The sequence below is a fragment of the Ostrinia nubilalis genome, chromosome 4 (assembly GCF_963855985.1).
Source record: "Ostrinia nubilalis chromosome 4, ilOstNubi1.1, whole genome shotgun sequence".
Taxonomy (NCBI): Eukaryota; Metazoa; Arthropoda; class Insecta; order Lepidoptera; family Crambidae; genus Ostrinia; species Ostrinia nubilalis.
In genome coordinates this window covers 10,954,126-10,982,103 of record NC_087091.1, presented here as the reverse complement: position 1 = coordinate 10,982,103, position 27,978 = coordinate 10,954,126, and the positions used below count along the sequence as shown (strand labels likewise).

The 27,978-nt window shown below is 36.5% G+C and overlaps 2 protein-coding genes across 2 annotated transcripts in view; both read right to left on the bottom strand.

Annotated features, from left to right (window-relative positions):
• LOC135071096 (uncharacterized) overlaps positions 1-19,794 on the bottom strand; it is a 177,857-nt gene extending 158,063 nt beyond the window's left edge. The window contains exons 1-2 of the mRNA XM_063964856.1: positions 19,381-19,794; positions 18,962-19,144 (exon numbers count right to left, since the gene is read on the bottom strand). Of these exons, the coding sequence (XP_063820926.1) occupies positions 18,962-19,067 (106 nt within the window). The 5' untranslated portion in view covers positions 19,068-19,144; positions 19,381-19,794. The remainder of the gene's footprint in view (positions 1-18,961; positions 19,145-19,380) is intronic.
• LOC135071308 (sodium channel protein Nach-like) lies at positions 8,289-9,638 on the bottom strand. The gene has a single exon (XM_063965100.1). The coding sequence runs from the start codon at positions 9,636-9,638 to the stop codon at positions 8,289-8,291; it is 1,350 nt and encodes a 449-aa protein (XP_063821170.1).
• Positions 19,795-27,978: the final 8,184 nt, after the last annotated feature.

Genomic DNA, 27,978 nt, shown 5'->3' with positions numbered 1-27,978 from the left:
TAGTAGGTAAGTAAGTATGCTATTCTCTCTCTCTTCATGAACAATTAAATACCGCGTTAGAAATAGGTCTATTACTGCCCTTACTAAATATTTCCTGCGCCTAGATTTGCACTTAGTTTATTCCAATATAATCACCCCTTTAGACATCAAACTGCGACAATTCTCTCCATTTTTAATACCAGAAAATCGTCAAATCACAGCAAAAACCCTAAATTAAATCTACGAACAAGCCTAATCGGGCTTTGCATATGTAAATATAACGAATTCAATTATCCTAACGGCCACGCGATGATTGAGTTATCAACACATCAGGATTCAGAAACCTGAACAAGCGTAGGTACTCTAATGTTTATTGAACGGAATGTCAGAGTTTTTGAACCGTAAAAATGTGGAAACGTTTTTTTGCGGAATTACAAGATTATACACCTACCTTATTTAAAATTACATAATATCTAACTTCTCCTTTATATTCTTTTTTTTACGAAAATGATTAAGACGGACAACTTACGAGTATAACTTTTCAAATTGTATTGATGAATTAAAGATGATAAAAAGAAACTATACGATATGTTCACAACCACTGTATTTGAGGCTTAAAGTTCTTCTTAAAAAAAAGTTACATAATTTAGATAGTTATACGTGATTTATTCGCATTTGAATGCTTTAATAGTTTCTGATATATAACATTAACTCTATGCTATTTTCCATTCCATTTAGCGGGGAATATTTATGACTTAACCATTTAACAGCTTTTCATCGATCATTTTAAGTTGCGTGTAAAAGCCGTCAAAGAGTGGTTGTCAGTGATGGTTCCGGACACAGTTTCGGATATTTTTTTTGTACTTACATATTTATATTTGGTAATGACGCAAATTGAAGAAAGCAAAATAAGTTAAGTACGAGTAACATTTTCAGCTGTGCAGTACTTCTAGCCCATCCTATAAGCTTATGGCCCATTTGGGACGAGTAGCAGAAAATAAACAGTGTAATTACTAAGATGTATGGTCTTCTGATTAATTTCGTTGCGGGTCCAATGACAGTTTAACTTTCCCCCGGAGCAAACTTCACCTTCACTGGTTGGGTTTTTTATTGGCGGTCAAGCTGTAGATCCTGGCTTCACAGGAGTTGCAGCGGTGGGAACGAGTTAGTTGGTTGATGGTTTTTGTGCATAAACACTATCGTGTTTTATTTGAATTGCATGAAACTATATCACATTAGGCAACACGAATAACAAGTCTTCACTACAAGCTTCGGGTACGAACCCTTTAAGCTTAGTATCGCCCCTAATAGCAATACATCGGAAGCTCATTAAGGGCGGTGCGCTGGTAAGAGCCTAATTAAACACTTTTTACATGGCAAGAACTCTTGGAACGTTATAACGCTCTGACTTTATGCTTAAATTTTGCTATGGAGTTTCAAACTTTTATACCTATGCTTGTAATGAACTTACAATGAATGCTTGTAATGAACTTATTCTGTCTTATCTTGGTGGTATATCAAGGAGGTAATTTTATTTTCTATTTGTCCCAAAAGTCACCTAGCAGAGAATGCTTTATGGCATTTATTTCGCCTTATGTTTGCAATTTATATGGCAATAAAAATAAAACAATAATCAAGGCAATATTTTTTCACAAGTTCTCGAGAATATTATCAGTTTTATCAACATCATATTTAGATTTTCAAAATACAAAGATCGTCAAGGTATAAAAAGTACAAGAAAATATAAAAGAAGCATAAAATTATCAATAGAATGTGTGAATTGCAAATTACTTATATGCTAAAATGATCCCTGAACGTTAAGTATGAAGTTCTAAGTTAACAGACAGATTTCTAAGTTTCCCAGTATGAACTTGTAAAGCTTGTAGGTACTTTGGGAGAAGAAAAACTTCACGTCTACCTTCGCTCAGTACCTTGTAAGATTTTGCTTGAAGTTAAACAACTTGAGTATTCATTGTACGAAGATTCTGCCAAGTTTTAAAGTATGTTTAAGTATCGTCATTAAGTCGTAAGAGGGTTGTTACAACTATGTATTTTAAAAGGTAAATTTATTCACCTTTGTTGAATTCGACAGTCTGCTTAACTATCTATACAGATAATAACCCTCCTTCTGGCGCAGTCGAGTAAAAAGTATCTAAAGTTAAGGTATCTAAAATCAACCAGAAAGACTTACTTACCAATAGCAAGAAATAGACATTCACAGAACAAAAGATAAAGGGCAAAACGCATGCATACAAAATACACCTTTCTATGCAAAGTTCACGTTGACTATCGATGGGGTTAAGATTAACTGAATGACAACTATGAATACAGCATTCTAAAACCTTTGCCTACAAACAAATTTACTTAATTTTACTTTTAAATTATTCGATGACGTATTTCCCAGCTATCTACTAGCCACTCCAGCTTGTTAAAAATTTTGCCTGAATTCCGAGAGTGTCAACGGACGCCAACATTTTCTGATGATAAAAGCTAAAATCAAAGCCAAAATGGTCTTGTAAGCTAATTATTCGACTCCAGGGATCCCTGCATAATTAAAAGGATATTATACAAAAATCGGAGCACTCCGAACGGAATATCAAACATCGGAGTTTTCTGCTTTGTTTCACCGCCCCTTCATAAATTATGTAGGGAATATAATAATAGAGTGACGAAACGTGCTCGTGAACGACAACAAATATCTGTAGGATTGTATGTATTAAATTCCACTGTTTCATATCATATGAGATGGTATTTGTCAAGTAAATTTTGTAATGTGGGAGTTTAGAAACGGAATTAAATTTGCCTACAATGTAGGCCTCGTCATTTCAGCCAAATGACGTCCACTGCTGGTCAAATGTCTCTCCACTGCACTGTACGTGATTCAGGTACATCCCGTGACCTTCACCAGTTCGTCGGTTCACCTAGTGGGAGGCCTGGCTACCCTACGTCTTCCAGCTGTGCCGCCATTCGAGAACTTTTCTGCTCCAGCGGCTTAATATTTTTTTTGTTAAAAATCTTATATTGTTATTAGTTCCTCTAATTCAACGACTCGTATGTAGTTGAAAGGTAGTTCCTTTTATATTACTAAGAGAGAAGCACAAAATAAACTTCAATAGAAAATGTATTTTCTATAAAAATATCCACAATACTCGTTAAATAAGAAGTGAACAATGGGAGCGGCGAGCAGAAATAAAGATCAAAGAAAAATCAGAATCAGGTAGGTGCAGTTCTATTCATACTTGAAAATAAGTTGCTAAGACATAAACCTTCAAGTTTTCTTAAAGAGCACAAAGAAAATAATTTGTTCTAAAAATAAAGTGAAGAAGCAGCCAATAAATAATGTAGCGTTCGTATGAATCATTGAATTGAAAAATACTTAATTTTCCAATTCGAGTACAAAAAGTAAAATTAGATATTTAATAATGTCAACTAAGTACATAGTTACAAACACTATCAAAATAATTTCATACTCAAGTTTCAAAAATAAGCAAATTATGAATTACTTACTTTCTTTTTTTCATAAAGTATACTACTCTAACAAAACTTAATTCAAGTGGTTCTTCTTAGCATTTTTCCATTCCATGATAAAATTGCACTTTAAACATAGCATTCGATTAAAACCTTATAAAAACCAATTTCATTTGACTTCAAAGATGCCAGTATCAGCCTTAAACCCGATTTAACTTTAAAGGTGGTTTTCTAGCGCGTAGGTGTGAATCTATCTTTAGGTGCAGACGTTGAGTTCAGTCACACCAATGTACTAATATCTGCGGGTATAGCTTAATTTATAAATTTAACCACAGCTAGTTCAAAGTAACCGTAAAACGTACAAGAATAAGAAGCATGTATGTATATTTTGAACTTAAAATTCTCTAGGATTATGAAGTTGTAAGTTTAGAATTATGATACGAAACTGAAACTGATGTGAGATGAATATCTGTTACTCAAGAATAAATGCAACTCTGTCATCTAAGGCTAGGTTGCTTAGGCTGGGTTGCACCATCTTATTTTAACTTTAACAAATTAAAAAATCTGTCAAACTCCATACAAAAACACCGGTTATCGTTATAGTTACGGTTAAAGTTAGATGATGTGACTCAGTTGTCAACCAACAACAACAGTTGCAACCCTGACCTAAAACTTGGTTTGAGTTTTAATACTGGCCTAAAATTGTGTAGTATATTACTTATTCTGCTGATGCGGTTGTCTTTTGTTTAATATTTTAAATTGCAGTTCTATTTTATTCATTTGTTTTATGGAGGTGCAATTTTATAACACTTCGGACTGTTCTGTACACAAACTCGCACTTATTACCACTGCACAAGGTGCAAAGAGATTTAGTTTGATATGCAACTATGTATATTCTGTGCAAAGTAGTTGACAAAAATTATCATCAAAATAAGGGATCCAATACTGATATGCTTCAACCACACCAACGCGTGCAGATCGCCATCGCCGGCGCGATCATAGACAAATGACAGGTCGCCCGACCCATGACAGTCCATGCGACCTGTCATTGGCCTATGATCGCGCCGGCGATGGCGATCAGCACGCGTTGGTGTGGTTGAAGCTTGCGATGGAATTAGCACTGAATAAAAATAAGTAAATATACGAGTGTTTCTGTGCACTTCTATTATAGTTAATCTCAACTGTGTACCTACTAACAATTCACGTGATACTTTAATCACCCTAATACTTCAGCGCAAGCCCCGCAGCATTATTACTCTCGTGAAATCGGATACTTACATGAGTATGTATAATATACACAGGTAATTGAGTGAAAATATTATACTGGACTTAAAATATCATTGTTCAGTGCACGTATTGAAAAGATAATACTACTAATTTAATAATGTGTTCCGTAAAACCACGTCCTTTTTATTAATCCGTAATGAAATTGTAAAGCATTCATTAAGCATGAATATTTATTTTTGGTTTCCGTTTAAATTTTGTATTATCTGCAAGTGATATAAAATTTAACTTATTTGCATTTGTTTTTTTTAGAAGAAAATACATAAAAGGTTTTTGTTTCCTTTTGTAATTATCATAATTAAATCTATGGCTTCATACATATATAGTGGACACTAGAAAACTAACAAAGGGTGTAATTTAATTAGATGGACAAGGTTAATATGATTGTTAGGTTGATTACACAAATACGTACACGAATAATTGGATTGGAATTATAATTCGAACCGAAATGGTTAGAGGTAGGAACAATAGTTAGGATTTATGCAAGTGTGCTAAGTAATCTATTACATGCATAGCAAAGTTAAAACCGTGCTAAACGCGAAACTAATTCTAAAGCCTTATTTTTGGGAATCAAGTTCAAGCTCAATTTAACGAAATGGAAAAAAAAGAAACAAAGTTTTTTGTCTATTCTGGGAATCAAATCCAGCACCATCGGATTAAGAGAGTCAAACTCTCGAAACACGTGACCACTGAGACGTCCAAAAATTTATGCTTAACTAGCGGCCGCCCGCGACTTCGTACGCGTGGATCCCGTTTTACCCCCTTAGGGGTGGAGTTTCGTAAAATCCTTTCTTAGCGGACGCCTACATCATAACATTTACCTGCATGCCAAATTTCAGCCCGATCCGTCCAGTTGTTTGGACTGTGCGTTGATAGATCACAGTTAGTCAGTCAGTTAGTCCTTTAGTCCTATACATATCTTCTATATATATAAAAATGAAACCCGTTTTCCGTTGTCACGACATAACATGAAAACGGCTTGACCGATTTGGCTGATTTTTTTTTTGTAGTTTTCTAATACTCTGTACAAGGTTTTTACGGAAAAAAATATAAAGAAAATCTCTACGCTAAGGCGGTACGAAGTTCGCCGGGTCAGCTAGTTATTACATATATTTAGATTAATAAACTTCTTCCCGTCCGTCCGCTTAACTCTGCACTAATATTAACCTCTTACATTAAAATAACACAAAGTGCTGTTTAAAATGCATCAAAACAATCCCGCTGAGTTACTCAAGATGGCATCAAGTTTGCGGTAACTTCTCCGAGATACGCCGCAAAGGCCTGAAGGCACGTTCACTTTAGTTCAGCTTAACAGAGTATTAGGGAAACTAGAAGCTAGAAGCTTGCTATGAAACTGATCCCATAACAAAGTACTAGGTATATAATTATGTACAGTCGCGGAATGAAAAGGTTCGTCACCTTAGTGTCGGTTTTCGCTTGCACTAGGTAGCTACTGTAAGAATCAAACCTGCCAACATAACAGTGCAAGAAACAGTGCTACTAACATTAAAATAAATATGACGTTTGCTAACGAATAAGGTTTTGCTTGTTTATTTTTCTATCCCATCAGTGCAATGCAATGATGACATAGACCAATTGACAATAGTTTTTTTTATTTAATAGAAATAATAATGGCAGGTTGAACCAACAAGAAGGTTTTAGTTTACAATCATAATAATCTTCTTGACAAGATAAATCGTCAAACAACTTTGATCTGAATAATTTTGAACTTTACTGACGAACAGTTAAAGATTATTTTCTCTAATTCGAGATTATTCTGTATCATAGTTTCAAAAGGTAACATGTGCTCGCGATTCGTTGAAGGAATCAATTTGAAAACTGACGAACCTTTTCATTCCGTGACTGTACATACATATAGTATTCAAATATTTAAATTTAATTATTAGTTAACGCTCTTACATTGCTCGTAGATCCGTGTGCTTATTATGACTTTAAGTAGGTACGTTAGGTGTGCTCGCTAGCGAGTGCGTCACAAAATCTATAAAAATTTTAGTTCTTGAAAGAAACCGCTAGGGGCACTATACAATCTGTCATACATTCAATGTATTTTATTACGCAGTCGCTAGCGAGCACACGTAATGTAAACTCTTGGTAAGCACACTGATGGCCGTTGGGGTACAAAAGTTCTCGCTAAATGGCTACCACGAACCGGGCAACTTACGAAATCAGTGGGGACACTTTTGGCTAAAGGATCTGTCAACCTTCACTTTTCATTATTTGTATTTACCTTTAATACACATTAAAACAATTTTGATAAGCTATAAAGATTTTGGTACCAATGTTTCTTTTAGATCAAATAAGTCTGTCATCCCACTCAAAAAATAATACAATGGAATTTATCCAAACCATTTGTAAATAAAATTCTTTTTCTCATCTCTCGGAAACAAAAGCCGGGTATTTTCTTATTTAAGTATATTTTTACGCTCCTACAATTAATTTGTTATGAATATTCAATACGCTTTACTTTGTAACTGTAAATCGCTATAAGCTGAACGTTTCATTATAAGAAATAATTGTCCCGTTGTAAATAAATAAAAGTCCGTCTGCACGGCAATACAGGGTGATTTACTAATTTTCTCAATTTAATTTCACCTTCATAGTTTTAAATTTTATGCATTGATACTAGTAGGCATAGTTGAAATGTCTTTAGTCAGAGTAGGTTTACGGTTTTGTTGCAAACTAGCATAATAATTATGTCAATTTCACTATGAAAGTATTAGATTCCATTTAATCATTAAAGTTCATGAAACTCAAAAGCGGAAATGTTATTTTCACTAGTAAATGAGAAACACGACATAAAAGCCAAAGACCTATCACAGTGGGTGTGATGTGAAGTTTGCACACATCTTTTTTATAAAGCAAGCAATAAACGATTTTTTATTTATGTATTTATCTTTCAAACTCAGAACTATCGTGATATTTCGTTACCTTAATAAGTTTATTTAATCATGAATAGAACGGTAGTACCAATTACACTATTCAAACAAGACGTAACAAATAAGGAAGTTCAAGAACCAGATTTATCTAAAAAGCAGGTTCAAGACAATCTAGAAACCAACCATTTACTTAGGCACTAGTTTTCTGCAAGGAAGATTAGCGTTTACAACAAAAACAGAAATGTATGTCTATCGCTTCATTTATTTTAGGTAACACTGAATTAGTCAATAACACACTTCATTTCTCTAAAATTCAAGGCTTAAGTATGGTTTGTATCTACTTTATAATAAAGCTTTTATAAAATAAATGGATGTATTTACTATGAAAGTGAAGGGTAGAGAGCTCCATTAAACGACTAGTTCCCGACTTCGTCTACGGCGAGTTGGGACAAATGGACTTTCCCAACTGAAAAGACGTGTTACTCTGCAGCTGTGATAAATTTCTTAGTTAATTCAATTGCCAACTTTGTTTTGTTTGCAGAACTTGGTGATTGACTCTATCTACCCACACAACGTGCTTGTTTGGATGGCTTTTAGTGAAGTTCTCGCAAAGAGAACTCATCTACCACACGTAATCAATTACTTCAAGCGTAAATTACATTATTTGCCTTTAACATACTTCCACTTTTTAAAACATAGGTAGTAAACGACCTCTACTATAGACAGAAGAGAACCACCGAAACAAAGGCCAAAGCAGTTGCCCATTGCTACTACGAGATCCAGGGGAGTACGAGCAACTTGACGAGTCAATCGCTCATAGGGTCTGTTGCTCAAGATGAATTTCGTTGTCCCTGCCTTCACTTCCTTTCTTGGCTCAATAAACTTCTTCGTCACAACATTATAATCCGGTTCAGTACACGAAGGCAGACAATCGCACTCCAAGCCTGTTCTATTGGTATCAGGAACCTGTAGCTTACTGAGGATATCGTAATTGTTCGTCAGACACTTCAGTCCCTCCAGGTCGCAGTATCTGTCTTTATACTGAATCGGTGACAGGTGATGAGTGCAGTTGCAAAGCTCCAGCTGCGCGTCAATGCGGCATTGCGTGATGCAAACAGAATAACTGTATTTATTGTAAGCCAAATAATTTTCTGGAACTTCTTCGATGAATCTGCATCTTCGAACCTCGGGAGTTGTCATCGCGACTTCTGGCTCGTTTATAATATCCATTATAGAAAAAATAACTGTAGCTTGAGATCCGTATACCATCACCATCCGTCTGTCATATTCCATGTTCCAAAATGGGATATCTTCAGGTGAATGCAAAAAGACTTCGTAATCGTGCGATAAAATCACTTCAAGTGAAACCAGTTCGTGTTGTGTAGATGACGTCAAATGAACCAGCTGTTGGTTTTTGGTATGTAAACTGTTTATTGAGTAACAAGTGCCGTACTCAGTGGGTATAGGCAAAAAGTTGTTGCAGCAATCAAAAGGTATTCCGTTCCAGAAACAACTCATAAACATATCCTTGCATTTTGCTCGGAAAAGTGGTATTATTTGTGAATAATTCAAAGTACAAATGGGTTCCTCTTCACATGTTGATACACAGCTGTGACAAGTGCCGGTAAAGAAGGTTATCTCCCGTATGTAATGATCGAGTTTTCCATTAGCGTTTTCTTTTAATTTTTCACTTTGCATGAATACTTTTTCCACGTTAGCCATCTCGCATAACGATATAGCTGGAAACGTTGTGTTCCAGTCTAGATAATCTGTTCGTGTCGTGAATCGGATGGTGTTCTCTTGGTAGTGGTTATAGTACCGAAGAATTGTAGCGACCGCAATCCACCATACGTTGATGTAGATTATGAAGTAGATCAGCCTGTATATGAAATGGACGTCTTTTCGGACAAGAAAGCTTGGTCCATGCACTGTCAAGTTTCGACACGCATAGTTGACACGTCGCCATAGCACAAGTATGCGTTCCACCAACTTGATGCTGAATGCTCTCATGGTCTGACTATCTTGGCAGCCGAAGCAAGAATGATTGAAGGAATTAGCTATTACAATTACTACAGCTAATGGTTTGGAAAAGATATAATAACTAAACTTCGCTAATAAAAGGTTCCATGACGTTGTCATTCATCAACAAAGGGAGATTAAAAGGTTTGATAAAAGTTGGGTTTTGTTTGCTCCGATATTTCAGATTGATGGTAGGTTGTAGTTCGGTTTAAATGCAGGTGTAACCGAATCACGCGATAACAGAATGTGTCGTTGGTTACAAATTGCTAATGGAAACAGACGAGCCAGCTTTTATACATATAAAGGTAAGTATAGATCAGAGCATTTCTATGTAATATAACGTTCTTACGAATGGTACCTACTATAAGGTAAAATGTACGACTTTTTGGTTCGTGAAAGGGTGACACTGATAATATTAGAAAATTTAGAGTGGCTCATTGTTCTGTTACAAGTAAATGTTCGAGTCTATAGTCACCTTAACGTAAAGTAGTAAGTGCTCTTCTATGTCTATATCTAGTCATGTTTTTTTATAATAAAAGGAGGATTAAGGGACAAATTGACTCTAGATTAGCTCTTCTTCTATGCCTGCTTGTACTTCGCTACATAAATGAATCAATAATGTTCTGACCTAATGTGATTATATTATCAAACACATAGAATGAATACTACATATTGTACTAAACATTACTGTGCGTAATGTATTGTTTGTGCTAGTTATATAGGCAAATCTGGCAGTTGATGTATGAAATCCGAGTAATTGCCGTAAACCGCAATATTTGTGTATTCCTTGTGAATACGCGTCGCGGTTACTCCATCGCTACACAGACCGTACAGCATTGTTGTTTTAGTCAGTATCTACCAAATTGGCTGATGCTGTTTGTGTACGCTTTAATATTGTAACTATGCTGATTATTCAATTTAATATTCTTGAAATCATTTTTTTTGCATAATAGGATTTAAAAAAGTGCTTTTTTACATGTCCCAGTATTACTTAAACTGCTTCAAGACGAAATGGGCCAGTTCTGAGAAGAAGCAGCGCGAGAAACTTTAATAATAATTAGCTAACTTCGAATACATAAGACCTAAATTATTTTTATGTATCAGTAGATGTAGCGTAGACTGGCTGGAAGACGTAGCGTGGGCAGGCCTCCTACTAGGTGGACCGACGATCTGGTAAAGGTTGCGGGAAGAGCCTGGATGCGGGCAGCGCAGGACCGTTCATTGTGGAAAACCTTGGGGGAGGCCTTTGTCCAGCAGTGGACGTCATTTGGCTGAAACGAAGCGAACGAATCAGTAGATGTAATACTTACATATAAACAATTTTACGTGTCTCTTTTATCATGTCATTCTAATATCCTCTATGTTTAGTCAGTTAACATGATAAAAACAAATGAATACCTCTTTCGAATTCAAGTTAACAGATAACGTAATAAAATACCAACACTAAAATTCGGCATTCAAACATGTAACAAATATTTTGCTTGCGGTCGTATTGGAACCGAATTTTCAATGTAAATGAATGTATTGTTTGCTCTTATTTACATGTAAATGTTTGTGGGCTGTCTGCGAGCACACTATAGTCAATGAGCACCTTTGTTTCAGAACTTTGTATGGAATTCCCAGTAATAGTTGCCTATCACAGTGTTACTTGTTTCTACTTGAAATGACATGAAAAAGGGAAACAGGCTGTACTTATCACAACACCGACCTATCATGGTAAGTCATAACTTTACTATCAACTGGCCGCTTCGAATGTGCACATAAAATATTTAAGTAGCCATAGGAATGATTTTTCTTTGAAATTTTCCATCATAGGTACTTATAGTTAATTGGTTGGAATATTTTGATTAAAGATTTGCAAGCAATCAATCTAAGTATCCGAAAAAATATGATTCAGAGGGGAATTGATTTCATTAAGCAATGTCATAAAGTCAGACTTCAAGGTTGTTACGGCCCACACGATATAAAAAGAAGCTAAGATTTCAGAAGAGCTTAAGTAAATCCTATTGAAACCAATACGCGCAGTATCCAATAAATGCTTCAATGATTATATTATATTTTATTAAGTAGCAAGTACGAGTATTCGTAGCTTTAGAGTAGGCGCACACCGTTGATTTTTAGTTGGCCGATAGTTGTGCCCGATTTTAAATTGTATGAAGAATCGGCCAAATCGAATCGGCGTAGTGTGCGCACTCCCATACATGCCCATTGCCCATGCTGATCAACTACCCGACTAAACTATCGGCCGACGAAAAATCAACGGTCTGCGCCTACTCTAAAATAGCTTTAAAATGTTACAATAAAGATTAGACACACAAACGTTTGTGTTTATAAAGTTGTTTGTAGAAAATACCAGATTTCCAACTATACCCAGCACTTGTTTAATATTTACTTCTCAACTCTTTGTCCGGACTCCGGACTTTAACCATAGCTTTAGCACGCAATGCAAGCTAATGTCAACGTTGACCTACTTTCGTAAGTTTGAAAAGTCCGAATTTTTCGAAAACAATTCTGCGGGGTTTCCTGTAGGTAGGTGGAAACGTGTTTTGTTGAAATTTGTTTCGTAATTTTAAAAAACTTAACGAGTTTTTTCAACAAAGGGTGAAATTAAAGCACGAATGTAGATTTTTTCTGTGTGAATATTTTAAATTAACTTATGAAGCCTGATTCTCTTTATACATTATCTATAACATAATTATCTTTAGGTAGTTGACAAGGATTAACGACTATAATTATTGTTTAATCTTAAAAGAATGACATTTCTTTTCATATTTTTTTTTATAAAAATGTTTATCTTTGTTAAGCGTTTGGAAGTTTATTCCGAGCATTTAGTATTAACCATTTACAGGGATATAACTGACAGCTTTATTATTACTTGATGCTAGATTCCCGTGAATTATTTAGAGATAATCTAGCACTCTAGGTGGTACAACAGGCCATTCCCTTGCATATAATATTACTGCGCAAGTTGCGTTTTGAACAATGTGAATGTGCTTTGTATGGAAACCGAAATTTACTTTTTAATTAACTATTAATTATGCATATTTGAATGAACAACCAGATGAAAACTATAAACTCCTAGCCTATTTTTTATAATAGAGTTAATACTTTAAGTGGCATATTTGTAACTGAAATAAAGAACACTAAATTACAATGCAGTGAATTCATTATTTCATAGTTGTAAGAATTAATAAAAAAGATGCCATAAATTATAATAAAAATGAAAAAGTTTTAAATTCCACTGCGCCACGAGATACTCAAATTAGGGCTCAGACAAAAAATGCGCAGAACTTGATTGTTAATGTGGTCGTCAAATACTGGTAGCCATTGTGAGAATAACGTTTTTAGGGTTCCGTACCCAAAGATAAAAATGGGACCCTATTTATTAGACTTAACTGTCGCTCTGTCTTTCTATTAGTCAGTAGGCTGTATTTGAGGAAACGTGATAGCTAGACAGTTGAAATTTTTGTAGATAATGTATTTCTGTTGCCACTATACCAACAAATACCAAAAACAGAATAAAATAAATATTTAAGGGGTGCGCGAGTCCGACTCACACTTGGCCGGTTTTTAGCAAACTGAATTCCTCTATAGGAAACAAAGCTAGAACGCAATATTTTTGCTCTATTACAATCTCCATAAAAGCCTGTAGTGTCGCCGTTGTGTTTGGTCCTCCAGCCGTGGTAGACTGTATATTCCGTGCCACTATAAACTGCACATTTTGTAACAAATACAAGAACAAACAATAAAGCCTCTGGTACCGGCCTGTCTTTGTATCTAGTGATATCAGAAAACTTATCATCGTTCGTTTCAACCAAATAAAGTCCACTGCTGGACAAAGGCCTCCCCCAAGGATTTCCATAACTGTTTTCCGGTCCTGCGCTGCCAAAATCCAGGTACTTCCCCGTACTTTTATCAGATAGTCGGTCCACCAAAAATTGATTGTTTTTATTTAATAATGCTATAAATCTACTGGACCGATTTAAAACTAATCCTTCACCATGAGAATCCTACACTATTTCTGATAAACATTACAAAGGCGGTACGAAGTTCGCCGGGTCAGCCAGTGTCAAGGATAAAGAGACAGTTCGAGCTCTCTTTGTCCGTTTCTAATATTTAAAATTCATTTACAAAGTTGTCAGTCATTGGCACAGTACAGCATCACCGCTCTTTTAGAGAACAACATACTCGTAACTCCAAATGGACCTCAATATTGCGGTCCATTCAGAATTGCGTTGGTGGACTACTAAATTGCATTGTTAGAACGTTTCAATGAACTGGGCTGGATTTAGAAAGGCAGTTTACAATATCCGCCTCCTATAAGTGATTTTGTCATAAGAAGGCCTCATAAGAAGGCTCAAGGTCACCCAAAGGACGATGGAGCGGGCTATGCTCGGAGTTTCCCTGCGTGATCGAATCAAAAATGAGGAGATCCGCAGGAGAACCAAAGTAACTGACATAGCTCGCAGAATTGCTAAAATCAAGTGGCAGTGGGCGGGGCACATAGCTCGTAGAGACGATGGCCGTTGGGGCAGGAAAGTTCTCGAGTGGCGACCACGGGCTGGAAGACGTAGCGTGGGCAGGCCTCCTACTAGGTGGACCGACGATCTGGTAAAGGTCGCGGGAAGAGCCTGGATGCGGGCAGCGCAGGACCGTTCATTGTGGAAAACCTTGGGGGAGGCCTTTGTCCAGCAGTGGACGTCATTTGGCTGAAACGAACGAACGAACGATAAGTGATTTTGTAACGGTCAATGGTCAGCGAGACGATTTGTATGCCCTGTCACGTCATAATATGTCAATGTCACCCCTCCAGTGCCACTTAGGTATACCTCAGACATCGCCTGAGTTAAGCACTAGACCTGTAATAATAAAAGATACTCACTCGTTGAACACTAGCTTAAGTGACGTTAGTATGGAGAAGGCATTTTAGAGTCACTGCCTGAGGTAGGTGCGCGGTGACTAGCACTTTGCGCACACTCTAAACAACTGTTCAACACGCGTGTAAGCTCTGAGTCGTGCTTAAGTCTTTACTAATCGCGCACGTAGTATATTAAAAGCTTCATAACTAAGCTAAGGTAATTTTGTAAGATTATATCACAGTGATTGAACTATAACTATCCGAAATTATAGTCGTAATTCAGGCTCAATATTAATAAGAACAAATCGTGATGGTTTTACTATGTTTCTCAGAAAGATGTGCGATAAAATACATACGTACCTACCTTTGATAAATGGAATGTCTAGACTGGTAGGAAAACTCAATTACGGATTTGCGGCAAATACAAAAGCATGAATAGGCATTACTTAAATTTTAATCAAACTCTGAATCCAATACACAAATCAAAATAAGCTCATTTAAGTTATGAGAGGTTATTTCACATTTATACAGGCAATAACGCCCGTATTGACAAACGATGCTTGCTTAAGTGAAGTAGCAAATCGAACGCACAGAGTTGAATAGAGCTCTGTGATTGGTTCGTGGTGACCCTGTGCATCCTCGTGCACTGTGAGACCTCATAGTAATGTTTGTGAATGCGCTAATGTTCTTCGAACAAAACCACAAGGTCAAAATTTATTTAGTCGCATGAACTTTTAAAAACAATGCTTACAAATCATTAAATATTAAAAAAAAATAAAAGACTAATAAAAACATTTAAACTCATATGGAGCCTTTATATGTCTCTTAATCTTTAGCCCTACCAGCGCTTCGAGACCTCAAATTATTAAATTAAACCCTAAATCCGATCCTGGCTGAAAAGAAAGTGCTCCTATGACATGAGGCTTATGAAATAAATTAGAATGGAACACAACGCCCCGGCTTTCCCCGGCTTTAGTTAATTAAAGGATTGTCTAAGTTCGTGCCGTTAAATTGAATTGCACCTTCTATCTTTGCATAACCCTCCTCTGCGCATTGGTATTGGAGACCGACGTTTCAGAACAGTTTCATAGAGAGCTAATTTTATGTGAACAATTAATTAACTATTAAGAATGTTCAAATATTCCGATTTTTATACCTATCTACGAGTACACTAATATTGATTTTTTTTTGTGTTGGATAGCTCATTTATTGAGGAAGTTTAGGTTATATAAAATTACCCTACATCAGCGTAAATAGGGGCGGAGCAGTCAAGAAAAATTTTGCAAAAATATTTATTCAAACAATTTTCACGCGTAGGTACGCAGTCGCGGGCACAGCTAGTTTATTATAGAAATAATTTCAAGCAAGCCCTTTACTGACATTGTAACTTTAACAAAATCAAATGTTAGTAAATAGACTATATTGAAGATTCCCATTCACGAGTTTTTGTAGATAATAATTAAATAGTTAACTTTTAAGGGTTCCGTAGTCTTGTCAAGGAACCCTTAATAAAATCAGTGTAATTACTGTATTTATTACAAATATCCTACGCAGTAAACAGCAGCCCAAATAATTTTCGGCTTCATAGACCAATCCCGAGTTAATGAAGGTTAAAATGAATCTTTTGTTGCTGAGCGGCGTTGGAATACCTCATTATGCTTTCCACTTTATACAGTTAAACAATGAAGGGACCTAATTAGCGGAGTTTTAAACTTTGTTAAATAAACTTTAGCATCTTTAACGCAACTTATTGGATGAGTGCAAGTCAATAAATTAAGGCTGAGTTGCACCACCTAACTTTGACCGTAACCATAACGATAACCGGTGTTTTTTTAATGGAGTTTGTCAGATTTTTGACGTTTGTCAGAGTTAAAGTACCTAAGATGGTGCAACCCAGCTTAAGTACAGACAGAGAATAAGCTAATCACTGCAGGATCTTATTTAGTTGTAATAGGGGCGCTATTTTGCAATGAAAATAGATATCGTCTATACATTATGTATCAGATAGATGATCGTCATCATCATCATCATCTCAGCCATAGGACGTACACTGCTAAACATAGGACTCGCTCAATGCTTTCCATGTTGTCCGGTTGGTAGCGGCCTGCGTCCAGCGCCTTCCTGCTACCTTTATGATGTCGTCGGTCCACCTTGTGTGTGGACGTCACACGCTACGTTTTCCGGTACGGTATCAGATAGCTCGATATTACTTAATTTCAATTCGGAATCAGCTTTTCTACACTGTATTTTGTTATTAAGTCACAAAATACGTCGGATAGGATCACACATAATTAATTACTCCAAAAGTAATTACACGTCATGTCGTGGCCTTTGATTTGGGCTCTACACAATAGTTCATGGAGCCTTCACAAATATCACGTCAGTTTCAGAAAACAGGTAAATTATTAATAAGAGGATAGCCTCTAGGTTTACACAGGATGTCTAATGAAGAGTACGGTTATGGTCAAGTACCTTCTTTGATTTAGAAAACAATAATTAATTATTGACGATTTTGCTACCATGTTCCATAATTTCGAGTTACCGATATTTCGGCACTGTTGCAAGCGCCATGATCACAGAGTAAGGCCGTATACTGAAAGGAAGCTGGAAACTTATAAGCGCTTACCGGCGCTTGTCAGCGCGCTGGTCCGTTCGTTCACAAAGGAAGCAAGTTGAATGGCATTTTAAATGGCAGCGTCCAGCGCTGACCAGCGCGTGTTGAAACTTGTCGGCGCCGTTCAGTGCTTATCGGCGCGCGATCATATACCTATTTTCCTGCACGGCTTACCAGCGCTGAGAAGCGCTGATAAGCGCTTATAGGTTTCCAGCTTTCTTTCTGTATACGGCCTAACTGAGGACGCGGTGAGATGTTATGGGCAGACATATGGGTTGACCGATATTAAAATTCAGTTAGTGACCATGAAAGTTTCAAACAATATAAATAAAGCTTACTATGTACTAACTAAATGAGGTTTTCCTATACATAATATGTATCATGTACAGAAAAAAATAGAAACATGAATTATGTTGGCAAACAAACTAACAACAAGGTTCATCTCTGATATCGGCACCCAATACCTATCCAGTCAAAAACATGGAATGGCGAAAATTTTACAACAGCCCTTCAAATTCATGCAGCATGGATATTTTCTAACACAATAACTATGCATGTAGTCTAAAACCGGTGGGCAATTTACTGGTAGAAATTACGGTATTTTTTTCATAGATCCCAAAGTAAGGTCTGCTTTGAATGAATGGCGTTGAAAGCTGGCAGCCAAAAATTTTACCGAACTCCGATACATTCGTTTCGTATATACCAGTATACAGGCACCCTTTGTTTTACAAAGCTAGCGAAAGGTGACATTGTTTTACTTTGAAGTCCAAAAGTGTCAAGAGTAAAATTCCAACTTTTAATTGAACTTTGTTTCAGCACGAATAGGAGGTGGTACTCTTTTAGAGACCTAGAGATTTTACCTGAGAGGCATCTACATATTTATAAGTATGGCGCGAATAAATTACCAAGTGTTTTATTTTTTACCGATTCAGCAAATTACGAAAATGGTCTTATCGTTGTGTGTTACAACGTTTATTATTTTCGGTTTATATAGATTTATTTGACTTTACATTTACAATCATACTCGTAATTGCTTTCTTATACAAATATTATTATCCCTTTGCTCATTCACGAATGCTAAAATTTTACTCGCAACTCTTTGCACGAGCAAACATAATTATGATAGACATGCGGGCCATGTTCTGTCAGAACAATCAAAGTTAAATATTAACATCAAACTTTGTACCGAAATGACATGAAAAATTCACGGAAATGATAATAGTCTTCAACCAAACCGCACCTTTTGCAACGTTCTTAATACGCTTTTTCTTTCTCCCATTTTGATTATCTTGGACGATAATTATCATATTAATTACACTGCGACTGTTTTTGAATTTTAAATAGCAGCCAGCGAATACCAATGTTTTTTGAATATAGGATGTTTAGAGGAAGGTTAGACAAACTTCGTGGATGTATAGGTAAGGTCATTTTAAGAATAGTAGTTTGCCCATTTACTAGCTACTTTTTTAAAAATTGATATTTAGGTTTTTATTTAAATCTGCGTGATTGAAAATAATCTTATGAAGATTTTTAAACTTAATATGAACTAATTAATCAAACTTAAAAGCTTTAATATTTTTGGATAAAGAAAGTATTTTCCTCCATTGGAATTCTACTACAATAATTTTTTTATGCATAATAAGACAGCTATTTGACCACAATCGCACCTGATGTTAAGTGGGATGCAGTCTAGGATTGTACATAATTATCTATAAGTGTAAGTGCCTATTCATTCTCGCAATTACTATTCACTCTCGCAATTAATTAATTAATTGCAATAAAGGAGCAGCTTTCGCATTATGCTTTAAAATAAATGTAACTTGAAGGAGTATTTTGACTTACCTGTTTTAACCAATTTGAAGGTGACTTGCTGTTGGTTCTTGAGCTGCTCATTGTGGTTGGGGTGCGTGAGCTCGCGCAGAGCCATCTCGAGCGACGGCTGCTGCATGCTGCGCGCGCGCGGAGGCGACGCCTCCTTCGAGTGGCTCCACTTGCGGAAGAAACTGACTTTCTTGGATTTTGAACCTGCCGATAATACAATAAGGCTTAATATTGCATATTACGTTTACGTATTGGGACACATTGGAAACTTTGCGGATTCGTTAGTAGTAAACCCAAATCAAACTGAAGAGTTAGATGATCGATGACAACAACCTGAATGATCAAAGCGTGATTAACTTCGAAGTCATTTCATTGTCCATGCGCAATGAATGTGATGATCTTGTTAGATTCACTCTCAAATCCACGCTCATTCCAAAAACCTTCTGGAGTCGAGTGTAGTGGCGTTGGCGTCGAAGGCGAGGAGGTTCGGGCAGACGCGGTGGGAGATACGCTCGCCGGCTCGGAGTAGGGGCGAGGCGGGAGGAGACTAAGAGAGGAGGTCGCGGGGGAGGGGAAGTGCGCCGCTGAAACATCTGACCGGCGGTCTGGCTCAGGAGTGGTCACGCGGATGTTCGCAGTGAACTGGGGCGAGCTCGCGACCTCGAATAGCGCATCGAAGTCGCGGTCGAAAATATTCTTCCTGGAGAAAGCCGGCGTGGGCAGTGGTGCGGGCAGTTCGAATTCATCTGGAGCGGGTGTTCTGACTATTTTTCCGAATTCATTGTCCTCGTGGCGACCGAGTTTTTTGAAAAGCTTGGCTTTGGTGCGCTCGCGCAGCCTGGGTGGACGCTCGAGCGACGGCGTCGGCGACGCCGGCGCGCGCTCCGGGGTCTCCGGGGGCGCCGTTTTGGGGAGGGAAGCGGCGCGGGGCGGGGCGGGGTGTGGGGGCGGGGGTTGCGCGCGGGGCGGCGCGGGCAGCGGCCCGACGAGGACGTCGAGGGTAGGACGCTGCCGGGGCCGGGGCAGCGAATGCGAACTGTATGTCAGGGAAACTACTTCATCCGCGGGATATATTACGTACATCCCTGGCGAGCCCGCATCGCGCCGGCCCCTCGCGCCCTCCGAAGAGGTTTACGCGCGTCACTTGAGCTTACTACTACTAAATAGCGTTACCAAGTACTTTTCTAATGGAAGTCACTAGAGAGTTTCCGTTTGAAGATTATGATAGTGGAATGTTTTCTTCGCTGTTGCGTAGAGGTGTCGAAGAATGAATAGGAATGTTTTACGAAAGGGATCTTGAGCCGTGTGCAAGAGGTAAGGAGAGAAGTTCTTCTTGTAGTTTCAGCCACAAATCCGAACAATGCATCTTCATCCTAAATGAAAAAAAAAACTTAAATTAACATAAAAATAATATTTTGAGAGGTACCTACATACGTAAAATTCTTATAAAGTTGTCAAGCGGTGTAAGGCAATGACAAAGGAATTAGCCTGGTACTTTGTAAACACGTTCGCAACAAACGAACAAAAACAAACACCTCTCTAAAACATGGGATCGAGTGAAGTTGACATAGGCTGTCGTCGATTTCTGCCCAAGTTTTGCTTATAAGAATAAATCAATAATATAATGACTTAGAATTGTACTTTATTCTTTGTTTAGAACTTTCCAGTAAAAACAGTGACTTTCACGTTATAACCTGTTTTATTATGAACAAAAGAGAGTTCGGCAAAAATAAGCCCTTTACGAACTTTTCTAAAACATTTAATGTATCATTTTCATAAGGTGCGAGCGTTTCGCGACACGAATATTTAAAAACCTTTTATAAACGCATCATGAATTATTAAAAGTCGCGTAATTTTACAGCTTTATTCAGAGTACTTAGAGCTTTTAGAGGATTTATTAAGAAAATGTTTTGCAACTGAATAAAAAATATTTCAGAGATTAAAATAGTTTACAAATACGTACATACGAGCATTACATAGCTCGTCGAAACGAAAAAACAACAAAAGTTCGACGAAGCATTGATGCTTTTAAAAGAGATTCGCCGAACGTATTTCGATGTTCATTCCACCGATTCTCTTTTCGCCTATAAATCTGACAGTTGTGTATTCGACTCGATAACATATGGGACAATATGGGTAAAATACACGTTAACAGTCTAGCGAGCCGACCGTAAATAATACTTGCACGAAAGTAAAAAAAAAAAAAAAACTTCGTACTTACTTGAGTAGAGACTCACGCCCGTATTCACAAACAATAATTGCTTAAGTGAAGCAACAAATCGAACGCACAGCATTGAATAGAGCTCTGTAATTGGTTCATGTGTTACCCTGTGCGTCCATGCGCACTGTGAGACCTCATAGTAATGTTTGAGAATACGGGCGTCACCCCTGAAGGACTCATTTTAAAGGGGCAACAACCCTATTATTTTAATGTTGAGGTGTAATTCTATCGACCACGAGTCATTATTTCGTTCACTACAGTCTTATATTATTATATCGAATGCGTCGCTTTTGCCTTTATAAATTTCATTACTGCGTACAACGTAGCAAATAGGTCCCTCAACAATTTTATGGCTCGCTTTTCTCTACAATTTTAAGGCATAATTGAATGACGAAGTTTACGGATAATACATTATGTAGGTAGGTACTTGTAAAATATGATAAGAAGAACTGACAAAACTTCAGCTGATTCGGATCATACAGCTGTAATAATATAATGATGATGAATTACCTAAGATTTTGCTGATCAAATAATTCGCTTCAACTTTAAATCTTTTTAAAGTTCAAGCGAAATTATTTGATCAGCAAGATCGATCTTAAGTAAGTGTCTTAGCTTACTATGCATTATTAAAGCCCACCGTTATCAGTGACTTTGTGTGTGCATTATTTTAAAAGCGGAGGGATTTGTGTAGTATCGCCACGTAGTAAATTTCGAGAGCCTTCAGGGCTCGAGTGAAGCCATTGTGGTTCGTCACTTGACCCGATCTCAGTCAGCGCGTTGTTTACGCTGAACTGGTTGTAAGGTGGAATTATTTTGTTCAATATTCCCTTAAATAATATGTAAATTACTTAATAAAAACTCTTGTTTCTCTGTCAACATTACTGACATTATATTTACAACTCACTGGCATTGTAACAAATCTTTACTCGTAGCAGGAAATTAAAAAGTGACGAGCTATTTAGATCCAATTTTTAACCCTAAATGTTCTTTATTTCTTTCTCTCTACTTTAAAGGTTGTAAACGATTTCGTCAATGACTTTATTTGATGTTGTTAACACATAATTATTTATTTAAATAAGCCCTATTTATAAAAATAAATGGATTTATGAAAAGAGTTCAATGGTTTTTGTAAGCGTTTGGCTTAGTGCCCATAAAGCAGTCTAGTTGTCACCGTAATACGATTGATTGCGGTTTTAATACAAATTCACACGTTTATATCACTGTAATGTCACTTTTAAATATTTTCCTTTGGTATTACAATGAAACATTGAGGTTTTTGCCTACTTACTTTTAAATAAAACACTTGTCGTCGCATTACAGAGATGCCACGACACCATGCTGAGTGGTACTTTTCAGTATTATTGTACCATGTAAATTGTACGTTATTTCAAAATATTGTTGTACGATAGGTATATTTTTCGATGAAACTGAACAAACCTTTCTTTCTTTAATAAACATGGAAATATTTCTTGTTCCTTTGCCTTTTCTGCTCAATAAAGTGTAACTAATAAAGAATAAGCAGCGAACCGAAGTGAATTCAAAATGTGAAGCTGCATTTATTTGCCCAAGTTTTCTCTGACGGAATTATTTGAATCCGTCGACGGGATTTCATGTAGCGAATTTCGCTAATCGTGCAAATTGAAACGCGGAGTCTGAACCGAGTTTCGCAGACTGTTAAGCATCATTTGCATACGTTATTGACGCGTTAACAACTGTCAAAGAGTACACAAAATTCTAAAAGGGATTTAAAATATACCTATCTAACCATTTCTTTATGTGACGACAACAAACCTTTTTTATGTTGGTTAATGCAACATAACATTTTCTTTTCCAGGAAACGTAAGCTGTAAAGTCATTAATAGCTAGAGAAGTACATTAGTCATTGTGCACTACAAAATCCTGATATTTTTAGGATTGTGTGGGCTATAAGGAGAGATTACTACCCTGGTGTGTCATATTTTACAAGCAGCATCTATTTGATGTCTCTATTTCATGTTTATAAAATTAACTTAGGCAGAGTTCCACCAACTCATTTTGACCGTGACAATGACCGGTGCTTTTTTATGAAGTTTGACAGATTTTTGACGTATGTTATAGTTAAAGTAAGATGATGCAACCCAGCATTAATGTTGATGAAGATGTCAGTCTCATAAATCGCTTAAATTGTGCCGTATTTTTTGTGCATTTCTCTCTTTTTTTGTTTTGTATAGTATAATAATAAGCGTTAATCTCTTTCTTATTCGCTTTACGCTCTTTTCAAATCCTTTGATCACAATAACGCAGTTACTATATTCCTAAGTGCTTGACTGTGTAAGATACAAAACGTTTATGCCATTTGGCGAACACGATTCGCCTTTATATTCATGAAATGCGCTTTGCGGTTGGCTTCCTTATAACTTCCAAACGATGTTGTTGACTGCTAAGGCTCGTATTCATAAAGGTTATGTTCGTAGACGCTTTTTAATAATTATAATTCTGTTATGGTATTAATTGGTGCCTCTAAAGTTATTTTTATAGGTAGGTTCAGCCAACGTCAAATAGTTCGTGATATTCAAATTAGCAAAAAAGTTCATAACACGTCTTTGTTGTTATAATTGAAATAAGGTTGTGTTGCTAACTTTTGACCACTTTCATCATCATCATCATTTCAGCCATAGGACGTCCACTGCTGAACATAGGCCTCCCCCAATGACTTCCACATCGCACGGTTGGAAGCGACCTGCATCCAGCGTCTTCCTGCTACCTTTATCAGGTCGTCGGTCCACCTTGTGGGTAGACGTCTCACGCTGCGTTTTCCGGTACGTGGCCTTCACTCCAGAATACATTGAGTGTCACGAACTATTTCAAGTATGCAATATGTTTGAGAGCATGTAAAATCAACAATAACAAGATATTATTAACAAAGCTATTGTCAATATGGGTTTTCTTCAAAATGTGATACTTATGATTATAATGGTAGCTGTAAAATGAAAATTAATGAAGCAATGGAATCTCAGCCCCACAGAAAGTCAGCTTCAGACTCATTGTTTATTCATACAATTTGATTAACTTCGTTACTTTTATTTGGTTTCGAGTTGACAAACTTCTAAAATAGCCGGTTGTTTTGGCTCGGCTAAATAAAGAATGATTACGAAACTTTGTTGAGGGTGCATTTTCTGTTATAACCGCGAATGACGTAGGTATATGTAGTTGACAGCCGTCTGGGAGAAAAACAAACGGTCCTGCATTCGATTCCTGTAAAAGTCTATCTAAGGAGTTTATTGCAGAAAGAAGGCTAGATATAAGTTCAAGCATAGATTGAGATTTTATACAGGGTGTTTGGTAAATGGGTATATGAGCCGACACTAGCCCATGTTAACATGGTCATATAAATGGTATCCCATCAAAAACAATACTTGTCAAAAAAACCAAGCCTCGCAACTCAGTTGTTCTACGGTAAAAAGTTGTGAGATCCATGTAATACCAAGTCCAGGCCAGGAAATCTTTAACGTTTTACATAAATTATTGACTTGGCCATCGCACTAAATAATGTAATTTACACGTGTTTTCATGCGATGGCCAAGTCAATATATTTGTGTAAAACGTTAAAGATTTCCTGGCCTGGACTTGGTATTACATGGATCTCACAACTTTTTACCGTAGAACAACTGAGTTGCGAGGCTTGGTTTTTTTGACAAGTATTGTTTTTGATGGGATCTCATTTCTTTTTGTATTTTGTAGACAGCAGTTATGTATCTAGAAAACTGGACCGAAATTGAAAAATTTTACTCGACTTGGCGGTTGCACTACCGTGCCCCCAAATATTTAAGTTTTTCCTTGATTCATACACCAAACACTACTTATATTCCAAATTTGAAGCTTCTAGGTCTGCTAGAAGTGCCTTAGAGTTTTGATGATCGGTGAGTCAGTCAGTGAGTCAGTGAGTGACAAAATTAAGTAACTTTGACCCGTTATAATTCTTAAACTACTGGTTCAAATTGAATGAAATTTTAAATATACCGTGTCTTTACAATGCCTGCATAGCTAATGAAAATTCAGCCTTCTAGTTTTATCCACAACGAAGTAACAGGCGGTCGAAAATGGCCTGAGTTGCTTCGAGAAAAGGATGGTACGGCCGTGCTCGACTTGGTGGGGCACTGCCGTGCCCCCAGATGGTAAAGTCAGAAAATTGATATCTTCATTTTAAATATTTTATTTTTCATATAAATCGGATTTTATCAAATTTATTTTGTATGAAAATTAAAAAAACTAAAATGATGTTATCAAATTTCTGACTTCACCATACCATTTATATGCCCATGTTAACATGGGCTAGTATTGGCTCATATACCCATTTACCTAACACCCTGTATAGGTTGATTTTTTAAGAAGAATCACAGATGAACTTAATCTATGACTGTTTTGAATTGAGTTCTTTCTGAGCGTTATTTTGAAAAATTACGTAGGTACCTTGCCATAACAATGCAAAATAACGGAACGTTTTTTTTTTCAGGTAAACTGTTCTTGTTGACGTCCCGAGTCTTTTTCAAGAAATGCACTTTTCAAAGTATTCTACAGTGTGCCAAATCCAAAACACAAAAGGCAGTATCGAAAACACCAAATCGATGGCTCCTACGTATACTGGCGTAAGTGAAAAAAGTAAATTTTACAGGAGAGCCATTTTAGTGGCCAGAACCATATTTTTGGGTCATATCTTCTGACCTACTAAAACGAATTTAATGAAATTTCACATTTAGCCTTAACATGTAATGCTTTAGCTACTGCTGTTATCAATTTTTATATTTTTCTTATATATTTTGAGATTTTACGCATTGCCCTTTTACGTCGGCATATTTCTATAATTTCATGTATATTGTTCAACGTAAAGAGACTTAAATGACAACGTAAATATAATATTTTAAGCGATTACTCTCTTTATTTATGCATGTAATTATTGTAATTGTTATCATGTGCTATATCAATAATAAATCAGTTACAAAAAGTCGTTTAATGTACCGTTTTACGTTTTAACGCAAATACGCCCATATTCTGTGCTCGAGATTTAGTTAGGTCTTTTAACATAATGTGTCATATTTTAAAAAAATATAAATAACTTGAAAAAATCGAATTTCCTAAGGCGGGAATTGAACCCACGATGCCTTAGGCAGTTCGATTTTTTCAAGTTATTTATAATTTTCAAATTAGTTTGAGATGCGACTCTTAACGCTAAAAATTAAATAACTATATAATGTGTCATAATTTATAAATAAAACAATTTGCTAAATATTTTCATGGCTTTATTTAAGATTTGGATTATAAAAAATATATGTTTATGTAAGCAACTACTCGTATAGATTGACGAATCGTATGATTGGGCTTTATACGTGGCGTAGTTTTGCACATACGCCTATTTGCCTAAAATTTTATTTTGTATCTAATGGAAAAAAAAAATTTTTTTCTTACTGATGTTATAGATTAGAGCAAAGTGAAATCATTGCTTAAATAATTGGAAAAAGGCGTAAGCGGCAGTTTCGCCCTTATACGTAGGAGCCATCGAAATATGGAAACTGGATTGTGTGAAAGAGGTCGAGTGCGTCGCACAATGACGGTCCGCCATGCTCATTATAGCGCGACTTGAGGGCGCGTGAAACGTCTCTTAGTACCAATGGTTACTGTCGCTTTGTGAGGACTTTTTGTCTAAAATGTACGTAAAAATAAGACTTATTTTAAAATTAGCGGCCGTCCGCGACTTTGTAGGCGTGAATCCCGTTTTACCCCCATCATCTATCTTACGTGGTTTAGTTTTTTCCCGCTAACTCCCGTTCCCGTGGGAATTTTGCAATATCCTGTTGTAACTAAGCTTTAAGTTTCAAGCTTCTAACTTAAGCGGTTTAGATTTTTCATACAAAAGGATTTTCTCGCTAATTCCCGTTCCCGTGGGAATTTCTAAGTATACTATAACCTGCCCAGGAGTATGAAGAATAATTGTACCAAGTTTCGTTGAAATCCGTCGAGTAGTTTTTGTTTCTATAAGGAACATACAGACAGACAGACAGACAGACAGACAGACAAAAATTTTACTGATTGCATTTTTGGCATCAGTATCGATCACTAATTACCCCCTGATAGTTATTTTGAAAATATATTTCATGTACAGAATTGACCTCTCTACAGATTTATTATAAGTATAGATAAAGATACTGGCGCATATTATGCAATATTATATTACATTAAGCATATCTAGGTTCTTTTATTTACTTCCATTTTAAAACAAATAGCAATTTTTGAAGTTCTTATTTATTTCAAGAATAAGCCTAAAAGCTCTCGAGTGTTATATTTTTATTCATGTATTTTTTAAATGTTTATCAGCCACGTTCTATATATTTCCAAAATATAGGTATTATGACAGAAAAGATGTATTTCATCTGGATAAGAAATATTGAACTGCACTACATCGGTCCAATTAAGTTTGCAATGGGCATGCACTTGCACATGCCTGCGCGAGTGTCGCGGCATCTCGGTATTAAATCGGCCTGAATTGAGAGCAATTTAATATATCTCTTATAATCAAAGGCATAAAGGGTATTAAGTCAAACATAAGACATACTTACTAATAGAGAGTAGTTGTCTTTTGTTTGACTTATACGAGTAGCCTTTTGGAAACCCCGAAATAGATAACTTTGGATATTGGCTGAAGTATTGTAAGTATAATCAATCTAAGACGTATCTAAACTTGCAAGGACTTAAACATACGAGAATGTAAAAATAGCTAGATAAGTTTATATTTGCTTTGTCTGAGAAGTGACTGAAATAAAGCAGTCAATTCTAAGGCTGGGTT

Bases quoted from the DNA above. Each gene is read 5' to 3' on its own strand.
- LOC135071308 (XM_063965100.1), bottom strand. From the start codon at position 9,638: ATGAGAGCATTCAGCATCAAGTTGGTGGAACGCATACTTGTGCTATGG.